The sequence below is a fragment of the Bacillus rossius genome, chromosome 8, assembly GCF_032445375.1.
Source record: "Bacillus rossius redtenbacheri isolate Brsri chromosome 8, Brsri_v3, whole genome shotgun sequence".
Taxonomy (NCBI): domain Eukaryota; kingdom Metazoa; phylum Arthropoda; class Insecta; order Phasmatodea; family Bacillidae; genus Bacillus; species Bacillus rossius.
The window spans coordinates 52,520,043-52,541,825 of record NC_086336.1 but is presented as its reverse complement, the minus strand read 5'-3'; the positions used below and the strand labels follow the sequence as shown (position 1 = coordinate 52,541,825).

Below are 21,783 nucleotides of genomic sequence, written 5' to 3'. Positions count from 1 at the left end.
AGCACCAGTGAAAAGGATCTCTTTGCCTCGCCTTGAGTTGTGTGCAGCTGTGATGTTAGCCAAGCTAATCAGTTTTGTGACCAATGTATACAAGGGGGTGCTGGACATCATGCAAGTGTATGCATGGTCAGACTCAACAGTTGTTCTTCATTGGATTGCATCATCACCCCACCGATGGAAAACATTTGTGGCAAATCGTGTCAGCATCATACAGGACTTAACTGATAAGGAATTCTGGAGACATGTTCGCACTGAAAACAACCCAGCAGATTGTGCATCCCGTGGCTTGTTGCCCTCACAACTTATTGATCATCCTCTGTGGTGGTCTGGAGCCCCATGGCTTAGACAGCCTCACAGCCAGTGGCCAAACGATACCCTGGGTAGTGTGGTAATTGATGATGCCATTGCATGTGAAGAAAAACTTACAGCAATAAGTTGTGTGACAGAGGTATCCCTAGAATTTGTTGCAAGGTTCTCTTCTTTCAGCAAGCTGCAGCGTGTTGTTGCTTACTGCCTTCGGTTTGCAGACAACTGTCGTCAACCTAAGGAAAGGCGTTTTCTGGGACCGTTGACAACTACGGAACTGCAAAGGGGCTTGGAAGTTTGCATCAGACATGCCCAACAATGCTTTGCAGCTGATAAGGTTAACTTGGACAAGGGGCAGTGCAGTTCTCATCAAATTCGGCGCTTGTGCCCCTTCGTGGATAATGTGGGTATCATCCGTGTAGGAGGGAGGTTAAGTCAGGCATCCCTTCCCTATTCTGTTCAACACCCTATATTGTTGCCCAAAGATCACCCATTCACGTTAATGGTAATCAATCATTTTCATTGTTTACATTTGCACCCTGGTCCTCGAACTTTGCAAGCCATCCTGAGCCAACGATACTGGATTCTTTGTGCACGCTCTGTCATCAAAAGGGTTTTACATGGGTGTATTAAGTGCTTCTGCACTAAACCCTCTCCGTTCACTCCAACCATGGGAGAACTTCCATCTCCTAGAGTCCAACAAGTGACTGCTTTTCACCATACTGGTGTGGACTATGGTGGGCCCTTTCAGGTTACCACGACTCGCACTCGTGGTTGCAAGTCCACAAAAGCATACTTATGCTTGTTTGTTTGTCTTGCCACCAAAGCCCTACATTTGGAATTGGTTTCTGATCTCTCAACCAGTTTGTTCTTGGCAGCATTTTCTCGCTTCATCTCTCGAAGGGGAAGGCCAGCCCACGTTTACAGTGATTGTGGAACTAATTTTGTTGGAGCTCTTAGAGAACTCAAAGAACTCTACCAGTTGGTAAGACAGACAACCCATAACACTGAAGTGAGCAATAAGCTGAGTGAGGAAGGAATTGCATGGCATTTCAACCCCCCAGCAGCACCGCACTTTGGCGGGTTATGGGAGGCTGGCATGAAGTCTGTTAAAAGCCACTTAACTAAAGTCATTGGCTTACAGATCCTTTCTTATGAAGAGCTCTCGACCATCCTGATTCGCATCGAAGGGGTCTTAAACTCTCGTCCTCTTTGTGAGATCAGCTCAGACCCGTCAGAACTTGATGTCCTAACACCTGCTCATTTTTTGATTCTACAGCCCATAACATCATTACCCGAACCTGACATCACCCACCTCAACATTAACCGATTAAATCGCTGGCAGCTGGTCCAACGTATAATTCAAGATTTCTGGAAACGCTGGAGAAAGGAATATTTGTACTCACTCCAGCAGAGAAGCAAATGGACACAGCCAGGTGGTCAGCCCAAGATTGGAGATTTGGTCGTGATCAAAGATGAGCACACCCCTCCACTCAAATGGGGTCTCGCTCGAATTGAAGCTCTTCACCCAGGACCAGACCGAATTTCCCGGGTGGCTACTATCCGGACTGCTACAAGTGACTTGCAACGTCCGCTGATTAAGCTGTGCCCTTTGCCAGTGGACAATGGTTATGATCTAGGACAGAATTCAACAAGATCATGTAATCTGTAACAAATTGCTTTCTTTTCCTTGCTGTATATACCTTTGTGTTTGTTACCTGGAGCTAACAACGGGGGCGGAATGTTCGGACTTTGTGACTTATGTCCTTGTTGTGTGAAGTGTTACTTGTGCCCCTTTTGCGTGTCGTATAAACAGTTCGGCAAGATGGCGGGCCGCATACAGTCGTGTCGTTTGTTTTGTATTTGGCTATCGCTTCGTTGTCATATTTGTATTCACTAAATCAGACTTTTAATATATTTATGGTCCTCCGGAAGAAATTCGTTGAAATAAAGAACAGCAGCTGTAACTGAAGAATGCCGATAAATGATTAGGGAAGCTACAGGAAAGAAAGTGCCTAATTTTTCTTTCAAGATAATACCACAGAAAAACCAATATATTATTAGTAAAAACATCCGACTAATTTTTTATATTATAAAAACATATGCCTACTTTTTTGTCACCATCTATATCACTAACAAACGGCAACTCTGCACATGTATTGACCAGACAAAGCACAAAGATCTTACCAAAACCCACAAAAGCCCTATCTGTGAAACGTTAAGTCGTCAATACATCACTCCTCCATAAATACTGTTAAAATTAAAAACTTTGATTAAATAAAGTACCTACTCAATGTGATCAATAGCTGAAAAACATTGTGTTGTTATTATATTATTAAAGCGCTTAAATATATGTACTGTGTTTTATCGCATAATCGTCACACATTGTATAATGAAATCAAGTTTAAAAAGTAGTTATGCAGTTTTATGCAAAAAAAAACTTTGTTAGGTAAAGTTATTCATAAAAACAAAACCCATTCATGGAAAGTACGTTTAAAATACATTGTTTTATACGGAAAAAAATACACAAAGCGCTGGGAATCTAATGGCGGGACCGAAAACATCATGCGATGTTTACGCGAGAGGTTTTTCTTTATACAAATTTTGACACCCTAAAATATTGGTGCCATGATTATGCGGTAAAAAGGGTAACTTGCCAACGAACCCCCTTATTAATTGAGCGAGTGAGTTTCACTGACTCGCCGGTTGCGGCGTGACCACAGTGATAGTCGCAGGTGTGGGTGTGTGCAGTGGCATAGCCAGGGTTTTTTTTTAGGGGTTCAACCCCTCCCCCCCCCCTCCTTAGCCCCAAATCTTTAATTAAATTTCTTATTCATCACTCAAACAAATTTCATATTAAAAATTAATAAAATTTTTACCATTACAATATTTAAATTTAAGTACCGAAAACTGCTAAAATAGCACTATTTTACACCTTAAAATCCAAATTTTCCCGGGGGAGGGCCCCCGGACCCCTCACTTTAATGGTGGTGGGGGGGGGGGATGCTTCTTAACACCCCCCCATACACAAATCCTAGCTACGCCACTGGGTGTGTGTCGGCAGAGCCGGTACTGTGATGCCACACGCAGTTGGGTCAGTGGGCGGTGTTGTTCGCAGGTCAGTACCACATAGACTACGTGCCATATCAGAAGTCTGGCGAGTGCTCGTCCGAGAAGTGACCGCTGGCGCCGCGTTGGCCGGCCGTCGTTGCCGCACCGCGCTTCCAGTCGTACGTCTACTGGAGGCTGCTGTGCTCTACCGACCGCTCGTGACACTAACTGCTGCCCTTCTCCTGTCTTTGTTTCTCTTTGATGTTCATATTTATTCACAAATGTTTTATAAACATTTTTTTCTTTTTTTTTCTTTTCATCTTTTTTGTTTTTGTGTGGCTAAATTTTAAGTGTGTGTGTGTGTGTGCGTGCGTGCGTGTTTCCTAGTTGTGTGAAGAGCAGCGTATCGTTTCAAAAGCTTTTTCGTGGATACTGCTGTACTAATTATTGCGTAAACAATATGTATCGGTAGTTGTGTAGCTATTACTATTTTGTGTGCACGCAAGCGAATGTTTACGACATGACGTAGTGCTCAAATTTTTAGTGCACCCGCTAAACCCTGAAGTATCAAACGTGAGTCATTCTATCGTTCGTTTTATGACCACGTTTTTGCCATTACGAAACTTCATCTATATCAGCCTTTTACATTGCTGTATCAAAATTATTAATTTGTAACTATTCTACTTAACTATTTTAATATATATTTTTGATTTTGTTGATAATTTATGAAATGAAAAATTCATAAACCCATTTTGGTAGTATTTTTATTGCTCTTGGTCGTTCATTTTACTAGTTTCATATTGAATATTGTGAAAATGTAATTTTTATGTTAATTTTCTTGTTTGTTGGATGGTTATTTATTCTATATCATGCCAACGAAAATTATCACTATAAGAAGCATCACAAGGTACATATATTGAGACACTTGTTTTTAGAAATATTGTGCATGTAATGCATTCAAAAGCTGTATTCATTTTTTAAAATTCTGTTGACATTGTTCATGATGTTGTGTCATATTTGTTGGTAAAAGTATTTGCAACTGTGAAATATTTGATTAAATTTTAGTTCGTTTAGTAGTTTTTGATTATGATTTTTAAACTTTTCACGGTTTTAGCTATGAGTGGTAGAGAGAGAGAATGGTCAAGGTTTCTATTTGTGAGCCTGCTCTAAGGATGATGAACTTGTTCATTTATAGTGGCAAAAGAAAAGAGATAAACCAAGAAGCCATGGAGCTATTAGAAAAGAAGCAAAACTATTAAACAAATATTGAGCAGGAAGAAAGAGGATAGAGGTGAATTAATACTTTCATATGTTGCATTTAATCTTTTAATTATACCCGTACTTATTCTCTCAATCATTTATCACTGCTTTCGCTTGACATTTCCTGTATTGCCATAGTATACAATATGGCTGCTCTTTAAAAATAACAGGACATATATTGGTCTGTACTGCGTAATCAACTTACTTTACAACTAAATCGCTTTGTCACAAAAGTTGCAACAATGCATACACACTAGACAGCTAGTCTTGTAGACTTTTTTTTTTCAACATTAATTCTGAAAAGTTTTAAAGTTTTAATTTAAAAATTTGGTATGTTATTGTTAGCAATTTTTCCCTGTGTGAATACTTGAAAGGTTGAAGCATTAAATGCAATTCTTCATTTTTTAACAGTAAGAGTTGTTTTCTCTTTTTCTAATAGCTCTAGGGAAGAATATAGTTTTGCATTGTGGCATTGTCTTGGCTAGTTGGGTCTTGCATGCCACTTAGAAGTACGTACTGTATGATGACTCCACAAAAATATTTCTTTCTTCTTGCAGTTCATCTTGATTGACACATTGTTGGATATTAATTATCTGAAGTTGTGGTACAGATACAAAAGTAAGGTTTTTTCGAATGGGGTACTCCAGGTTTTTTTCTTGAAATTTGCAAGAGTTTAAATCAAAGATATCAAAGTCAAAAAGAGTGGCCAATGGCTTTAAAAGTGAGTAAAATGTTTTTTTTTTTTTTTTTTTAGGTTCTCTTGTACATGTTCAGACAAATGTGTATGGCAGTCGTAGAAGATCTCTTGATGATTGTATTATTCCTGTTATGTAGATTTGTGTTTTGTAAATATTCTGGTAGATTACATTTATATTTAGTATTGTGTATTTATATGTACATTTATTTGTCAGCTTTGTTCCTGAAAATATTGGAAAGTATGTTTGTGGATAAACTATATGTTTGCAGGCACTCTTGGTTACTTCCAAATGAGGATAGAAAATCCATCAGAGAGTGTACCATGCTGAAATCGTACAGCACGCTCTGACCTTAGAGGAAAAGAATCAGGTTCATGACTTGGTACTGGAGAGTATTTTGACCTTTATAGTTAAATACTCACTGCCATACTTTCTTTGATGAACTGAATGCATGAGAACCATTGTTAAAAAGGAGGCAAACTTAAAAAAAGAAAATCTAAACTTATCTGAACATCATTTATCAAACGTCTAAATATTGTGGTAAACACTTGAGGTGTGCAAAACATTCATGAATTGGTATCTTAAAATATGCAGCACTTTCCTATTAATATTGTGAAAGATTTTTGAGCAGGAGTTGTGGCTTTTGACATTGGTAAATCATTTTATAGAAAGACGACATTTTTGTGTTACCAGGCTATTTATTTGGTTAGATGTTTTTTTTTTTTTTTTTTTTCATTAATTTATAGACATTTGCATTATGAGTGATGGAATTATGGAAATTGAGACATCCAAAATTGTATTATAAACAAAAATTGTAATTTTTTGTTCAAATCCTTCCAAAAGCTTCCAATTGATAAAGGAATTGTCTTTTTATTCTTGGTATTACCATGAAGACAGATGCAAAATAAATTGTATGAACAATAGAGCACAGGCGATGGTAGCAATGAAAAAAATTATTTTGCAAAGTAGATTCTTGTATTATAATTTGGAAGAGTACCTATAATGAACCCAGTATGTACTAACTTTGTAAATTAAAGTCTTAGGCTTGGTAGATTTAAGTTTTACCTGCACCCAAAATTCAATTCATAACATTTTTTTTTAATTTGCACTCACCTGTAAACACCATGTTGTACAGAGATAGTTCCTAATTGGCTGAAAACGTGAGCTAATCAAGAGGCTACCTCTGTCCTTGTTTTATTTATTTATTTGCAATTAGTTACACCTAAGGCATAAGTCCTGTTTGTTTAGTTAGGAACTTTGAGTTATTTTTGCGTTGAGGAAGATTGATTTTAAGTGTTTTTGTGTATATACGCTATTGCTGGTCACACTGCATTTCATAGATAAACCTCAATAATGGACAAAAAAAGGTGAATTTGCAAACACAAAAAACAAGCCAAATTTTCAAAATCAGCCATTTTGGCTTGTTTGTGTGTTCATATTTTGTGTGTTATTGAGGTTTATCTATGACATACAGTGTAACCATCAATGTCGAGGTCCAAAAAATATTTAATTGTCTAGTTAGGAATGAGCATTGTGGTTATTGACTAAATCTGTTTACCAATTAGTTATCTGTTTCATCTGTTGTCAGCTCCACTTGGCTTGCACAACTTTTAGACTTGTTTCAAGTCCGGAGTGGCCTGTTGAGCTCATTTGCAAACCAGAGCCACCCAGCAATCATTCAACTTCAAATTCAAGGGTTTCCCCCCCCCCTCCCCCTCAAAATAATGAGATAACGAGAGAATTGAGAGTAAAGCCAGATTCACAGTACCTTGGGAAGAAAATGTGAATGGAATGTCAAGACCCAGAGAGCAAGACGTTCACAACAAAATGCTATTTTGACAGTACACTTCGAGAGTTGTAAACAAAACAAATTCTTTATGAAAAAAATAATAATTTTCTTTATGTTGGTTAATTATTTGATGCAGCAATCATGTGTGATTTTTTGGTTAAATAAAAACGTTAGTATAAAAATGAATGCAAAATGAAATTACATTTTCTTTTAATTTTTCAAAATAAATTTGGTCCTTCAATATGTGAGGCACTTTTGTAATGTCATTTTGCCCATGTGAACCAAAAGCAGCCATCTGATTGGCTCGGTGGGAAGCAGACAGAATCTGACTGAAATAAGTTGAATGATTTTTGTGTCTGTCCTGGGCTTCTTCCGTCACCTCGCCATCAGTTATGCAGTGTGCTGCTGTTAGCGTAGTTTTGTGTTTCCGGGCGTCTGTTTTATCATTTTACCGTTACATTTCCGGGCTTAAAATAACTTCTATCTGCCAAATGCCATTGACTGAAATGGGTCTGGGGTCATGTTGCTTCCTGATACTTGTTGTGTAGGACATCAGAGATATAAATAAGTATGAAGTGCAAATGAGCAAAGAAAATAATAAGGAAATAGTTAAAAGTGGAAAATGCAAAGTAGCAGAAGTGCACACAGTTTGGTGCATGTGAAGTGAATGAATTTTGTCTTAACATCTTTCTCTGGCTTGAGGTCATTGAATCTTGTAGGAAGACAGAAAAAGTATAATACATTTATGCACTCTCACATGTTTCACTGAGTACATAAGTTACCATCCAGCTTCTTATTTGCCCGGGAACATTTGCAAAATGTTTTATTTTTTCTGTGTGTATCTCCCTTTGAGTACCAGTCTGCGAGTAGCCAAGTTTGACTTAAAATAACTAAGTTAGTTGTGGCTTCTGTGTAGTTCTTGATGCATTTCAGTTGCCTTTTAACTGAAATGATATCTGTAAAATAGCTGTAATTACATGTTAAGTATTTTTATTTTTATGAACTTGGCTACTGTAAATTTACATATTTTATAGAAGCAAAGATTACTTGGATTTTGTTTTAAAAATAATTTACCTGCATTTTGTTGGAAAAGTGTCATTAGCACATAAATTACATACTCTCTTTTTTGAAAAAAGTGTTTTTGGAGGCTTTTTATTTTTCAGAATCAGATCTTGTCAGGCAACAAAATTAAAGAGGTGCTTCTAGTGGTACATTTTCTCGAGTTACCCTTATCTGCTGTGTATGTTTCCCATAAAGTGAAATTATTTGTCTTTTTTTGATGATTATTTCTTGCTCTAAACCATAGGTTAACTTTTGCCTTAACTATTAATTGACATTTAATCTGGCCTGTTGTTCGGTATCAGACCTCCCTGTTAATTAATAAAGTTTATGAAGATAACACAAGACTGCTAAGTGTTTTCAAGTAAATATTTGTGTGGCAGCATAGTTGGTATCATATGAACGACTTGTGTACAAATGATACAGTTTTTGAAGAAATACGTGAAACGTAATGAAACATGTTGAAAGTAGAAATTTGTCTTGGCCCAGAGATTAATGTTAATACAATTGGAAATGTAATCACATAGGCATTTGAAGAAGCTGTGAGGATCTTTCTCAACATTTTATTAAGGGTTGTCCATTAACAGAGACGTACTTATCTAAAATGTAGTTCGTAGTTGTGCTGCGTTCAAATGGTGTTGGTACCTACCTCTGATTACATTTCAGCAAGATTGAGGCGAATTACTTAACAGATTAAAATTTTGATTAAATGTTTCATTATAAAATATGTAAGTGCAATTCAATAAACCATCCAGAAGCAGTTACGAATAAATGCTTTTCTATTGAACACAGTCAATAAAACCCTGCTTGATATCTGACAAAGGTAAGGCAGCTGGATGGGAAAGGTTTTTAGAATTGAAGGAAAGGATCACAAAGTGAAGTGATTGAAGGTCAGAGTGGTGATTCGAAACATGGAGTCCAAACAAGGAGCTGCAAACAGGACAGATGTGCAAAATCTATTTGGACATGATCATGAATATGTCATGAAGACATAAAACTTAATTTTTTACAGTTTTGTTTTTGAAAGTGTGTGTTTTTATCATTTTTGTTCTTAAAGTTATCTAGGAAATTTTAAAATTCATTTCAAACTGCAAAAAATTATGCATTTTTAAAGAGAAAAAACTGTAATTGTCGGAAAACATTTTTATAGTTAGCAAAAATTGAGAAGCTCGCTCATAAACCAGTCTTATGGGTTAGTTTAAACTATTATAATTCCAGTGATACTATTTCAACACACTTGTTAAATGGAAACTGAGGGATGAAAAATTAGATTTAGAGCTCTAATTTATGCAAGAATATGTACTGCATTTAAGATAACTGATAGTTATTTCGGTAATAAGCTATTATGCAAAAAAGAGAATGGAATATGTTAGTATTCAGTAGCTAAAGTACCATTGAATGTTCTTAAAAATTATACTTGAATGTTAATTTGAACTTGATTCATGACAGGAGATACTAGTTAAGATGCACGGCAAGATGAGTTGTGACACTTAGTCTTTCATTATCTTGCACTGTCTTCTGTCTTCTTGTACTTGTCTGCTCCATCCTCTCATCCTTGAGGATGTATGCTGGCAGTACACTCATTTGTAATACATATTGCCATTCCCAAGGCCATGATCTTATCCACTGTCCAAGTGTCTCGCAGACCTATACCTTTTTTGTGTACTTTTCCAAGTCTCAAGTGGGGAAACTTGGTGGATGTTAGTTTATCTGGGCCTCTGCCTGTTCACTTCCACCCTTTCCTTGACTTTGTCTTCCTTCCATTGTCCTCTTACAGATGGTTGGTTTCATCTCATCCTCTTTTACTTAACTCTAGGACTACTGTATGCAACATTCTTTGCTCCATCATCCAAGCACTCTGTTGACTCTGTACATTGCCTTTCATTTCTTCCTCTACTGTCGAAGTCAGTCATTTGCCTGGCCCTGCTTACCTTTCTTTCTCTTTGTGTGTCCAAACAATATGGTGTCAAGCTAACTCAAGTGAAATTTATTTCTTTTGTTGCAATTTTTAATGCATTATTTCATGCCATACATCCTGAGTAAGTATTCATTATTTCTTAAGTAACCAACTGTTTTTTTTTTCTTTTTCATTTTTAATGAAAACAAACCTGTTTTTCATGCATTCTGTAATGCCAGCAGAAATTTTGGAATGTTTCCCCAAGTCTGAGCTATTGCTGACAGCATTGCATTGATGAGCAGTTATAAATTCATGCTATTAAGATGCTCTATTTAATATACTTACTGCCTTATGAGGACCATGTTTTTGTATACTGGCAATTTCTAATTATTTATTTTCTTTATTTTTCAATAACATTTTCCTGTATTTACATCTCTTTAGGACACATCTCCTTATGGACCAAGTAGTGAGAGTGTCTAGTTGTATACTATTGATATTCACCCAATTTTTAAGCTTCTGACTATGTGAGTGGGGCTCTGTAGAGTTTAATTTGCAATAAATACGAAGGTTTCACGTGACTGGAATATTTTAAATTGTAGTTCATGTCATTTCTTATTTACCAGTGTATGTGAAGTTTGAAGCCCAACTGGTCTTGACTAGATCGCTGCTCATTTAATAATGTTTCCTTAGAAATGTACTAAATGAGAAAATTCTGAATTTATCTTTAACCACATGAGCTTGTACCAGATCTGTCTGTATGTCATCCTTATTCCTGCTCAAGTTTTTGCGCACCTTTGGTGTTCCACGAGAGAGAAAACCACATTAGCTTTGTTGTTGTTCTCCATTCAGATAATTGGTCCTTCAACATTTTATTCTTTGTACATTTAGAATAAATTTTTTAACATCTATATTTCTGTTTAAGGAGTTATTGTGATATTATGTGTTCTGGGTGTTAACTTTGCAAGTACATATAGATCATTTGAGGGGAAACACATTTTGCAGACCTATTTCTAGATAAAATAGTATTGATTGATACATAAAAGTCATATTGAATTGAATGATATCAAGTTCTTATGAACCAAAGTTACCTAGTTTTAAAATAATTTTTATGTATTTATGTAGCAAAGTTTGCTGTTGAATGAAATAAGATATGATCTATGAATAAACACCAAATTTTTTAGATTTCTATTAACATGAGTTTCAATGCTTACGATTAATTCTAAGAGGATTGTTGATGTGTAGGCCATATTAAGTTGTCTCAGTTGTATTGCTTACACCGTTATAATGTTACTGCACTGTCTAGCCAATTGTTTCTGTGCTTTTTATGCCATAAAAGTGTTTTTAATGCAAACAATTAATATTGGTATTTTTTTAAAGCTTTCTGATTAATATTTTTACAAAATTTGTATAGTGTAATTAAACACCAGCTTTGACATTTTGTATGAGAGACTGTATTTTAAGAGCACGAAGCCAGTGCACACTTTTTTTTTTGTTCAGGTTAGGAGTATTTTTAATAATTGTGGAGATGACTAGTGAGTATATATAAAACAGCAATAAGTCAAATTATGTAATTTTTGTTTTACTTGGAGGCAGCTGTTATTTTATTAATCTCAGGTCAACCTGTACAATTCTGTGGCGTAATATGTATCGCAGAATGTTAAAATACATTCTAATTTGAAGTGTATGTAGTGGTTAATATAAGTTCTTTGTTTGGATTTTTATAGTATGCCTTAGGTATAAATACATAATAATAAATGTTATAAAATAATGGGACAGTGACTTTTTTTTACAGACTAAACAAGTGCATAATTTTTTTATGGAAATGGAAACAAAATGTCTGGAAGTTATCGAAAAACGTACAGTAGAGTCCCTCTAGTCGGGATCCCACTCTTTTGCACATCGGTTAATCCGGACAGGATTTTTAAAAAAAAAAACAGGATTATTGTTTTGGTATCTCACATCAGTTCATAGATTAAAAACTGAGGTCTCTTTATAAAGTAATATTAAATATTAAAACTAAAATTAAGCGGTAGTAAAAGTTGTCTTTATTGAAGAAAAAAACATCGTATTGTGTATGTAGTTTTACCCATCTAAATCCACACACATTTTAAGGCAAATTCTGTTTATTCTGGACTTCCAATAATCTGTACAAGGTCCGGTCGTATATAGTCCGGATTAGCGGGACTCTATTGTAGTAGTTTAAGTGTACAAGGTACAATCATGCTGCTTATATAACATATAATTTGCTTTCTCATTTATATATATATATATATATATATATATATATATATATATATATATATATATATATATATGCACACAAATACAGAATGTCCCAGAACTCAATATCAAGCCAAGAACAGTTGATAGGCCAGTTAATTACGATTCTGATTTTAAAATAAAAACTTAATTCCAAAATTTTTATAGTTTTTGAGTTACATGTACTTTTTCAGAAGTCTTAAAATATCCACCCTGCACAAATGATTAGATATTGTGAATAAATTTTTTCATGAAATTACCTTACGATTGATAACAATTCAAAATAAAATCAAACATCCTATATTTGGGTGGAGGGGGGAAATTATTTGCATGACTCAGATGACCACAATTTTTAATCAGGCAAATGTGACTTTGCGTTATAAAAAAATTACTTTGCTAACTTAGCAAGTTTATTGTTTTAATTAGCCATCTCTTCAAATAACTTTGCTAAGTTAGCAAAGTAAATTTTTTTTTCAGTATGACTAATCAAATTACTCTATTATTTTTTGCCACATATGTCCTTTTTTTTTTTCTCTCTAAAAGTATTACATGTTTGATTTTATATTGAGTTGTTAACAATAGTAGGATTGTTTATGATTGTGTAGCAAAAAAATTGTCACAGTATCTAATAATTTGGTGTAGGGTGGGGATTTAAAGACTTTAGTAAATATGCATGTAACTTGAAAACTATTAAACTTTTTAAATTTTTGTTTTTTGATTCAGAACCATATTGAATTGGACTATCAACTGTTCTTGGCTTGACTTTTGAGTTCTGGGACACCTGTATATATTTTCTGTTTTGGCATTGTGTCTTATATTTTGTTTATTTCGTGCTTAAGCATGTTCTGTAAGTAGGCTGTTTCTGGTCCAGCTAGAATGAACTAAAATTATTGGGTATCAGAAAAAGGCATTAGAAAAGAGTTCACGTCTCCTTGCTGTGTAGTTATAACCTTTTTTATTCAATTAACTTGCTGTTTCATTTGATATACGTAATGATTGATGACAAGTATAGATCACAAGACTGTGATTAGACTATGCCTGAATCGGTACTAAGAATTTGCAAAATTGTGGTACTACAGAATAGCTTAGATTGACAAAACATTTATTGTGATTAATGATGCAAAAAAAATTACAATACGTAAACTCAAATGTTAATGCTAGAAAACTGCCAGGAAAGTTAACAGTTAAATAGTTCTTTTAATTTGCGAGTATTAATGACAAAAATAAATGTATTTTTGTTTATTGAACATATAAAGTATTTTTTTTGGAGAACATTTATTAAATAGGCTTAATTCATCATGTTAATGTAACTTATATGTGGCTAAATGAACAATGTGTTAGTAATTCTGCAGAATTGTATTAACTACCTATATTTTTAACCATACTATTTTAAATAGAAGCCCTGTAGTAACATACATGGCAGTTCATGCCTTTGGGTAATGCCATGGTTCAGCACTTAGTTATTAGTCAAACCAAAATAAACTGATATATTTTTGGTTTGTTATGGTTATCCTAACAGAAGTGAAATTACATATTTTATATGTAACTACATATTATTTTGTTTGCTTGTTTTTTTTTTTTTTTTTTTTTTATGTTTGTAACCACTAGCCCCACAACGAAGGGCATGCTTCTCTCTCGAACCGTCAAACTTCTATGTTATGTGGCATTTGTGTATACTGCATTGAACCCAACTTAAACGTAATTCTGGTCACCTGCAAAAGTACTTTTTTATGGAGACAAGACACTGCCTCATTCAATAGGTAGTATGTAGAAACGTCAACACCCAAGCAGTAAACATGTTTTTAGTTAATAATTTTAATTGTCCTGAACTGTGGATGAAAATTATTCCTTGGATAGTTTAATCCTGAAACGTCTGTTGTTAAGTTCAAATATTGTTAAGTGTTGACAGCTAAGTCAATTAAATTGTGTCATTTCTTTGATGAATCCAAAACTAAGAACTTGTATTCCTGTTAAAACCATTGACTCTTTATGTTTTGGGTAACATATAAATAACAGTTAAGCCCTGTATGGCATTTATGTAGGCACAAGTCGTGGGTCTGCATGAGCAAAAAAAAGTTTTGAAAATGAGTATTTTATGAGTCGAGTTGAAGAGTGATTTCTGTTGCATTAGATGCTGCTGTGTAATTATATATGTAAATGTTTTACGATTTCGAAGGTTTGAGATTTGTGTTGGCTGTTTGCATATGCACCCTAGTAACTTAGTCATTTGTACCAGACTTCAAAGCTGTGCACATTTTTTTGGTATTATGCTTGTATGTTTTACTCGTAAATGCATTTGATCCAAAACATGACAAGAAAGATTCTTGATATAAAAATAAGTTTTTTTTGTGTCTCAACTCTTTATACCTTCTGATTGAATTGATGAAACAAATTATGTATCGAGTTGTTATTCTCTGATACATGTACTTGAAAATTGTTGTGGTTCGATAACTGATAATGACTGTGCATCAAGTTTTTCTGGAAAAAATTTCCATTACAATGAGTTTGTTTTATTACTTTTAGAAAGCATTTTGTTGTTTTTAACATGTTGCACGCTTTTGTTGTGCTTAGTGATACGATGATACAGCAACACTTTGTTTGTCGTTTTAGTAGAAAAAGCAATAAGACAACTTACATACTAGGACAGCGTACCTGCTAATTGTATTTTCAGATATGTAGCTCGAGACTGCTCTTACAGAAGACAATAAACTATGATTTGTCTCGCAGTCTGCTGCCAATGCGTTTTATCAATGCTCTCTCTCACATAATCGGTTGTTGTGATATTGATACTCATAACATGTTTATTGGAATTTTTTTTGTGTATACTAAACCTTTTTTGCCCTCGAACTGACACAATGAAATGTGGGTGTTTACCAGCCCAAGAGAGTCACTTGTAAATATAGAGTAGCATAAACTGTTTTTAAAATGTGTGTGTCATGTCATATAATTATATAAAGTTGAGTGATATAAATTGAAATATATTTGTAAATTAAGTTGTAACAATATAAATGCATTAAAACATTTTACCTTTATGTATTTAAAAAAAATGCTAAAATAAACAAAGAAAAACCGCACAAATTGTTTTTTGTCTTGTGTGCTAGAATTTAGGTCTGTTTTACAGTGACAAAATGTAATAACAAGAATGGATCACTGACCCGCAAGATATACCATAATCGTTCCACTATCCACCTGCCGCTTATGAAAAATTAATCTAATTGGAAAAAAAAAAAATTGTACAAGAACATAAAATTATCTGTATTTACAGTTATAGTGAAAATAATCCACAAAGTAATGATAGAACACTGAATATTCTTGTACTTGAAGTTATTTTCTATGTATTTGACACGTAAACAAACATAGCTACCACTGCGGCTAAATACATACTCTCATTGGTCGGATGGAGTAGTGTAAACGGAAGAACTGGGCATTGCCGAGCTAACTAATGTATGTGTGTGTTTGCATGTGTGCCATTGTAGATGGTCCATTCTATTAGATTTGTTTCCGTTTACATGTCATTCATTGTAGAACGGGCCATAGAGATATGCCAGTGGAGCAAAAGCTAGTTTAGCTTTTTTTTTATATTTATAAGGGGGGGGGGGGGGGGTTTGTTGGATTTGTAGAGGATATATGGTGCACCCCACACATACGGATGTTATACCGTAGAAAGCACTTGGTAAGCAACAGGGTCCAGTCAAGGGTGCAAATCTGCAGAATTTGCAAGGGGGCCCACATAAAAAATTTTTTTTGGGGGGGGGGGGGGGGGGGATTGTGGCCCAGGAGTTGCCAGCTTAGGGTCAAGTGACAAAAGTCTTATCTAGATAGTGTGCTTGTATGTTGTATACGGCCCATATTTTGGCCTATATGCGTGCAATAAGAAGAAAACTTTGATATACAGAAAGTTTCCCAAAAAACATAGTTTTGACGTTTAAGATTCATCCACCTCGTTTCACAGATACAATTTTGCAAGCACAAGTGGGTGCCTCCCCTCTGAAATCTGTGTCCATGCTGGAGGTGGTGGTACATGAAAAACAGAAAAGGTAGCTTCTCGTACATGTAATGTGTGATCAGAAATGAGATAACATTTACGGGGTTCTCCCTGCTTCAGGTGTTCCGAGGTGTGCGCAGTGTTGTTTGTGTATCAGTGCGGGACTAGCAGTTTCCTCAGGGATGGACTTAGGCTTTCCGTCACCTGGGGCAGAAATTGCGATTGGTGCCCCCTTTTAAACAGCAATAAACAAACCAGGTGGTTTGTTTTAAGTGTGTTTTTTATTTCACATTCTGTATCTAAAGAAATAAGTGTTCAAGGTTCATGGCCACAAAAAAATGTATTGAGTAACATTTATTGAAAAATGATTTGACAAAGTAGAGAAACTATTAATTTATTAGGACTTGCACACCGTACCATTTTGGTAATTAGTAGATATTGTATAATTATATTTTATATGCACCTTATATTTCACACTTTGTGTAGTCTAGGGGCAGTTGACCACAGTTGCAACCAGTCTGGTCTCTTATCTCTTCCTGCTTGGTCACGTCTGCACGCGGCAGTATTGCTGAAAATACTATGAGTAATAAGATAGTATTATTTTAAAAGTTTATGATCGAGTTTTGGCTATTTTGTCATGCTCTTGGAGGAATAAAGCACAAGGTTCACATTTGACTTATTCTAATGAGTTCATAAAAAAAAAATCAATTTTTTTTTTACCTTCCTGCTGTATCTGGATCCGTGATAAAAACAGCAGCAAATTTCTCAACACAATGATCCAATATTTAAAAAGTGTTTCATTAGCTCCCACCTCCTGTTTTTTTCCCCATGGGCTTTGGATGTTTGTGCCTGATGCTTACAACAATCTGCCTAATGCATGCACATGGTGCACTCATGTCTTACTGTTATAAATGATCGTAATTATTGGAAACACAGTGGTTATTTCTCATCATTCTTTGCAAGCTTCAAACAAGTCTTCAGGCCCTCAATGTTGACTGCTTTATTACATCAACTCACTCTTGGAGTGATAGAATCACTTTCAGACCCCAAAAACCCATTATTAAGACGTAACTAAATTATATAACATTGCTTCTCTACCACAGTCAAACAGTACTGAGAAATTTTATAGTGAAAATGTGCGCTACATTTACAAATGTATGTATACAAGTTGTGCATTTGCAGTGTGTGTGTGATTTTCGGACTCCATTCCCTTGGGAAAGCTCAACATGGTGGCATGCAGACCAGGTTGAACCCTGCCGTGCTGCAGGGATAGGCAGGTCACGGCGGTAGGGACCCGCTTGAGCCTGACGCCAGCCGACTTGAGCAGAGGCCAATACAACGGGGTTTGAGCTTATTGTAGTGCACCGCACCACTGGCCATATTTACAAGGAAATGGGGTGCTTTCAAGTACGTATTATTTTAATTACTTGTGTAAATCAGTATTGTTAAACAGTGTTATATTAGTATTGTTTTAGGGAAGCCTACAACTCTTGTAGTTTTGGTTCCCTGCAAGAATTTCCGAAGTTTTGCGTTTTGGTATTAACGCCACTTCAGCCGCTAAATCAGAAGTTTCCAATGAAAACAAGCATGTTGTGACTGACCTGACCTGACCTAACCCTTCGATTTTTTTAATTTCAATTTTTGAGAGAAATCCGAAGTTGCACGAACGTGGTAGGGAACCGAAACTACGTGAGTTGTATGCTTCCCATTGTTTTAGCTCTGCAACTAAATTTGTTTTGCTTGTATGATGCTTTTCAGGCTTTAGTTTGACAGGGTAATTATTAGTCACAAATCATTATTTAACTAAATCACACGTCGTATTATAACTATGAGCCCACGAGCGTGTACATATGTTAAGTCCAACTAAGAATATGCTAGTTAAAAAAATCCAGTGTGTGGGAAAAAAATTTATTTTCACTTTGTGGCAATATGGTTATAATGTAAAGAATTACCATGAGATAGGTCCGTGCCCTTTTAATTTTCGGGTTGCAGATCAAAACATTATCAGTGCCTATAAAAGCATTGCAGTATGTCTATGTAGCCTATTGGCTGTGATAAGTTTGCAGAACTACAATATCAGTCAGAATGCTTGATGAGATCTAACCTATACATAATATAAAATTAAATCAAAAACCAATTTATTATAATCAATCCTAGCTTTGAAATATACTGAACAAATGTTTTTTACTGTGTATTTCAAGTGAGTAATATTTATTGGTAATCAACATTGTTTAAACAATAATTATTATCTTGAGCTGTTATTTTGTTAATTCATGTTTATTAATTTATTTCTATTTTAATCAAATGTCTAATAAATGAAAAAAGTTAGGATTCTTAAATATTTGAAAACGAAATGAAATCCAAAATCCTTAGTGCTGTGTTACCTTCTTATTAAATTGTATTAGTGGTTTTGCTGAGATACTAAGTAATATTATAAATGTTGTTGAGGATGAAATTTATCGAAGTTGATTTACTTTTTTAACGTGTAAAAATTCTTGTTAAAATTGTTTTCATGATATAGATGGGGTCATGAAAATCGTAATGTATAAGAGTTTATGGTGTGATTATTTCAACAGTGAGTAATATTTATTGTTAATTAATCATTATTGATTTATCAATAATTATTAATATGCTGAGCAGTTATTTTGAAGTAGGTAATAATTTTCTTAATTTGTGTTTATTTAGAAAATTATCTTCCCTCTTTTTTTCTCTCTGCCGTTTTACCGCTTATGACATACTTATGAGTTGAGGTTTGAACTGCCAAATAAGTTTTATTTCGATCACGTAATGAGATACACGCATAATAAAAAAATAAAAGCAAGACAGGAACTGACTTGAGACAAAATTTGTTTTAAAAAATGAACTCCACTGCAAAATTCTTTATTGTACCTTTCGAGACCATTAAAAACTAGGACTTACCTATCACATTTTGAGCAGCGGTTCTCGGAAGTGTGCCCCATAGCACACTGGTGCATCCTGTGGTATTCTAGAGAAATGCATGGCCAGTTTTGAAAAAAAACATAGCGTTAAGTACTCTATTTTACCATTTCATAACAAATATATCACCTAATTAATGTGTGTTATTCGAACCACACTACAGGCTATGCTCGAACAGTGATTTAGTCGCTATTCACAGTTTATCACGCCTGGAGTTGACCATCAGCAGGGGCGTAGCCAGGGTGGGGTTTTAGGGGTTCAACCCCCCCCCCCCCCCCTAGCACCAAATCTTTAATTAATTTCTAATTCATCACTCAAACAAATTTCATATTAAAATTAATAAAAATTTTACCATTACAATATTTATTTTAAGTACCGAAAACTGCTAAAATAGCACTATTTTACACCTTAAGATCCAAATTTTCCCGGGGGAGGGAGGCCATGCTTCCTAACACCCCCCCATACACAAATCCTGGCTACGCCACTGACCATCAGTATATATCTGTGGTCATGACATGCTATTTCAACAGCACCAGATCGTCAGAAATCAGCAATTTAATTTTTGGTATATGATGATGGTCCTCCCCCACAGGCTGGGGTCCGACCTGAAGACCTCAGCGAAGTGGCAATGTTCCGTCAGCAACGTGCCAATGGTAGTCAGCGTGTCTCGACGCGCTATGGACTCGTAGTGTGGGAAACACGCTCCGTGCCGCCCCAGTCTCCGCACCGCTGCTCTGTAGCACTTCCAGGGCTGCGGCTCGATCACCAGGGTGTCTGCCCACCGTGCCAGCCCCTCCAGGAACAGCTGCAACCCCTCATCCCCGTGGTTCAGGTGGACCCACATCGTGACCGAGAAACAAAATGCGACGTCAAACCTGTCTCTGCCCATCCGCCCCAAGTAATCTGCGAACGCTTTGTCCCTTGCATCATCACCGACTGCATCCACGCACTCGTAAGTTATGTTGTCTCCGTGCAAATTAGATTCCCTGGCTCGGCTCGTGAGGACTGGGTCCAGGTCAACTGCGAGGAAATGACAGCTGAAGTCTGCAGAATTGGTTCTTTCCTTCATACAGTTACTCAGGAACTGATAAACTTCTCCAGTCAATTCCTGAAACAAAAGAATACAAATGCATTTAGAGATTGAAAATATTAAGTGATCCTTAAAAAATTTACTTGTATATGATTCAATTATTAAAGAAGAGTGTTAATGTTTACAAAAAGAAGTGACGTGGTGTTACCGATTCAGACCAATTTTGGTTTTCCATCGTTCCCCAAAATTTCTAGGAAAATACTGTGAAATATGGAAGTGTATTAACACAAAATGAAATGCAGCAAACATGAAGAAATATTTAAACATTTAACATTATTTAAAGTCCGAAAATGGCAATACTCGGATATCGGGGCTTTTTTTAACGGACGTGGGTAGTGTGTGAAAACCATGTTTTCCAAATTTTTTCTTTCCGTTTTGACGTGTACACTCGCAAATGGGTTTTCACCAAGTGGCACAGAGAGCCCTCCACTTTTCTCTTTGCCCACTACTATAAGTCATCTCAGGTCCCTTGCATCTCTCACACCATGCGATCCTTCCTCTTGCCCATTCCACTCCCTCCCTGTCCCCACTAGGAAGATGTGCCTCCCTCTTTCTGTTCACCATCATCTCCTTTATCATCTCAAGTCAGACAACTATGCATTTCAACCTCTTGCCCTTCCCTTATCAACTACATCCCTATCACCCATCTCACTGATCTACACTACACCTACTCCAGTTCCCTTGCGTAAGTCACTATGTACAGATCCAAGATCACGGCCGCATACTCTTATGTGTTGGTTAGATAAACGTGGTTAACATAGAAATTGTAGAAAAATAAGAGACCAATAACCATAAAGGTAGAATGGCAAATTAGAGATTATGTTCTTACTTAAAGGTAATGAAATTAAATCTTTTTCTATAGTCTTCTTGGGTACTTACACCTGAATTACAGCCAACGTCAAGGCACACTAGTGACCGATTCTCGTTCACTTTCCACACATTTTTAGGAAGAGATCTGATACGGCTTTCAGGAGAATGGAATTTATAATAATTTATGAAATTCCCATATTTCACAGCGCCTGGGTCCCCGCCGACAAAATTTAATTCAGGGTTCATGTTGCATATGCAGGGTTCATAATTTTTCCCCTAAACAGCAAGGAAATAAAGATGGAAAGTATTGAAATATTGTAAACAATAACCTAAAAAAATAATTGTTTATGAAAACAATAAAAAAAAACTTTCACAACTTGACAACTTCTGGACACAAATACGTTCTTGTTTCCGGAGTAGTTTAGTGTAGAATTTATAGGTACAACAAAAAAATACATAACTCAAAAAATAATCTATACCATATAATATCGTTCTATAGTATTTAATTTAGCAATTTGGAAAAAAAAATCCTCATTCTCGTTAACTATAGCCAATAAAATTTTGCAATAAATTTCACATGTGATATCTGACCATTAATATACAGCATGTATTACTTGACGTCGTCCCGACCATGGCCTCTAAGCC

General features: G+C 35.6%; 2 protein-coding genes across 5 annotated transcripts in view; one reads left to right on the top strand and one right to left on the bottom strand.

Moving 5' to 3' along the window:
* LOC134534939 (proline-rich protein 36-like) overlaps positions 1-15,772 on the top strand; it is a 35,926-nt gene extending 20,154 nt beyond the window's left edge. For 2 of the 3 annotated variants that reach the window (XM_063373675.1, XM_063373676.1), the window contains one exon: positions 3,425-15,771. In XM_063373675.1, the coding sequence (XP_063229745.1) occupies positions 3,425-3,486 (62 nt within the window). In that variant the 3' untranslated portion in view covers positions 3,487-15,771. Of the gene's footprint in view, positions 1-3,424 lie in introns of all 3 variants that reach the window. The other variant, XM_063373674.1, reaches the window with a different exon arrangement.
* A 2,423-nt stretch (positions 15,773-18,195) lies between these two features.
* On the bottom strand, positions 18,196-21,783 carry LOC134534938 (probable RNA methyltransferase CG11342). 2 transcript variants are annotated; one of them, XM_063373673.1, is made up of 2 exons: positions 21,730-21,783; positions 18,196-20,346 (listed from the first exon to the last, which is right to left on the bottom strand). In XM_063373673.1, exons 1-2 carry the CDS (start codon positions 21,769-21,771, stop codon positions 19,786-19,788), a joined length of 603 nt encoding a protein of 200 aa, XP_063229743.1. In that variant the 5' UTR covers positions 21,772-21,783; the 3' UTR covers positions 18,196-19,785. The 2 variants fall into 2 exon arrangements, with proteins under 2 accessions (XP_063229743.1, XP_063229742.1); XM_063373672.1 differs by lacking the exon at positions 21,730-21,783 and adding an exon at positions 21,208-21,503.

Bases quoted from the DNA above. Each gene is read 5' to 3' on its own strand.
- LOC134534938 (XM_063373672.1), bottom strand. From the start codon at position 21,384: ATGAACCCTGAATTAAATTTTGTCGGCGGGGACCCAGGCGCTGTGAAA. The intron at 20,347-21,207 runs GTAAGTACCCAA...CTTTTGTTTCAG, and splicing joins ACGTTGGCTGTAATTCAGGT to GAATTGACTGGAGAAGTTTA.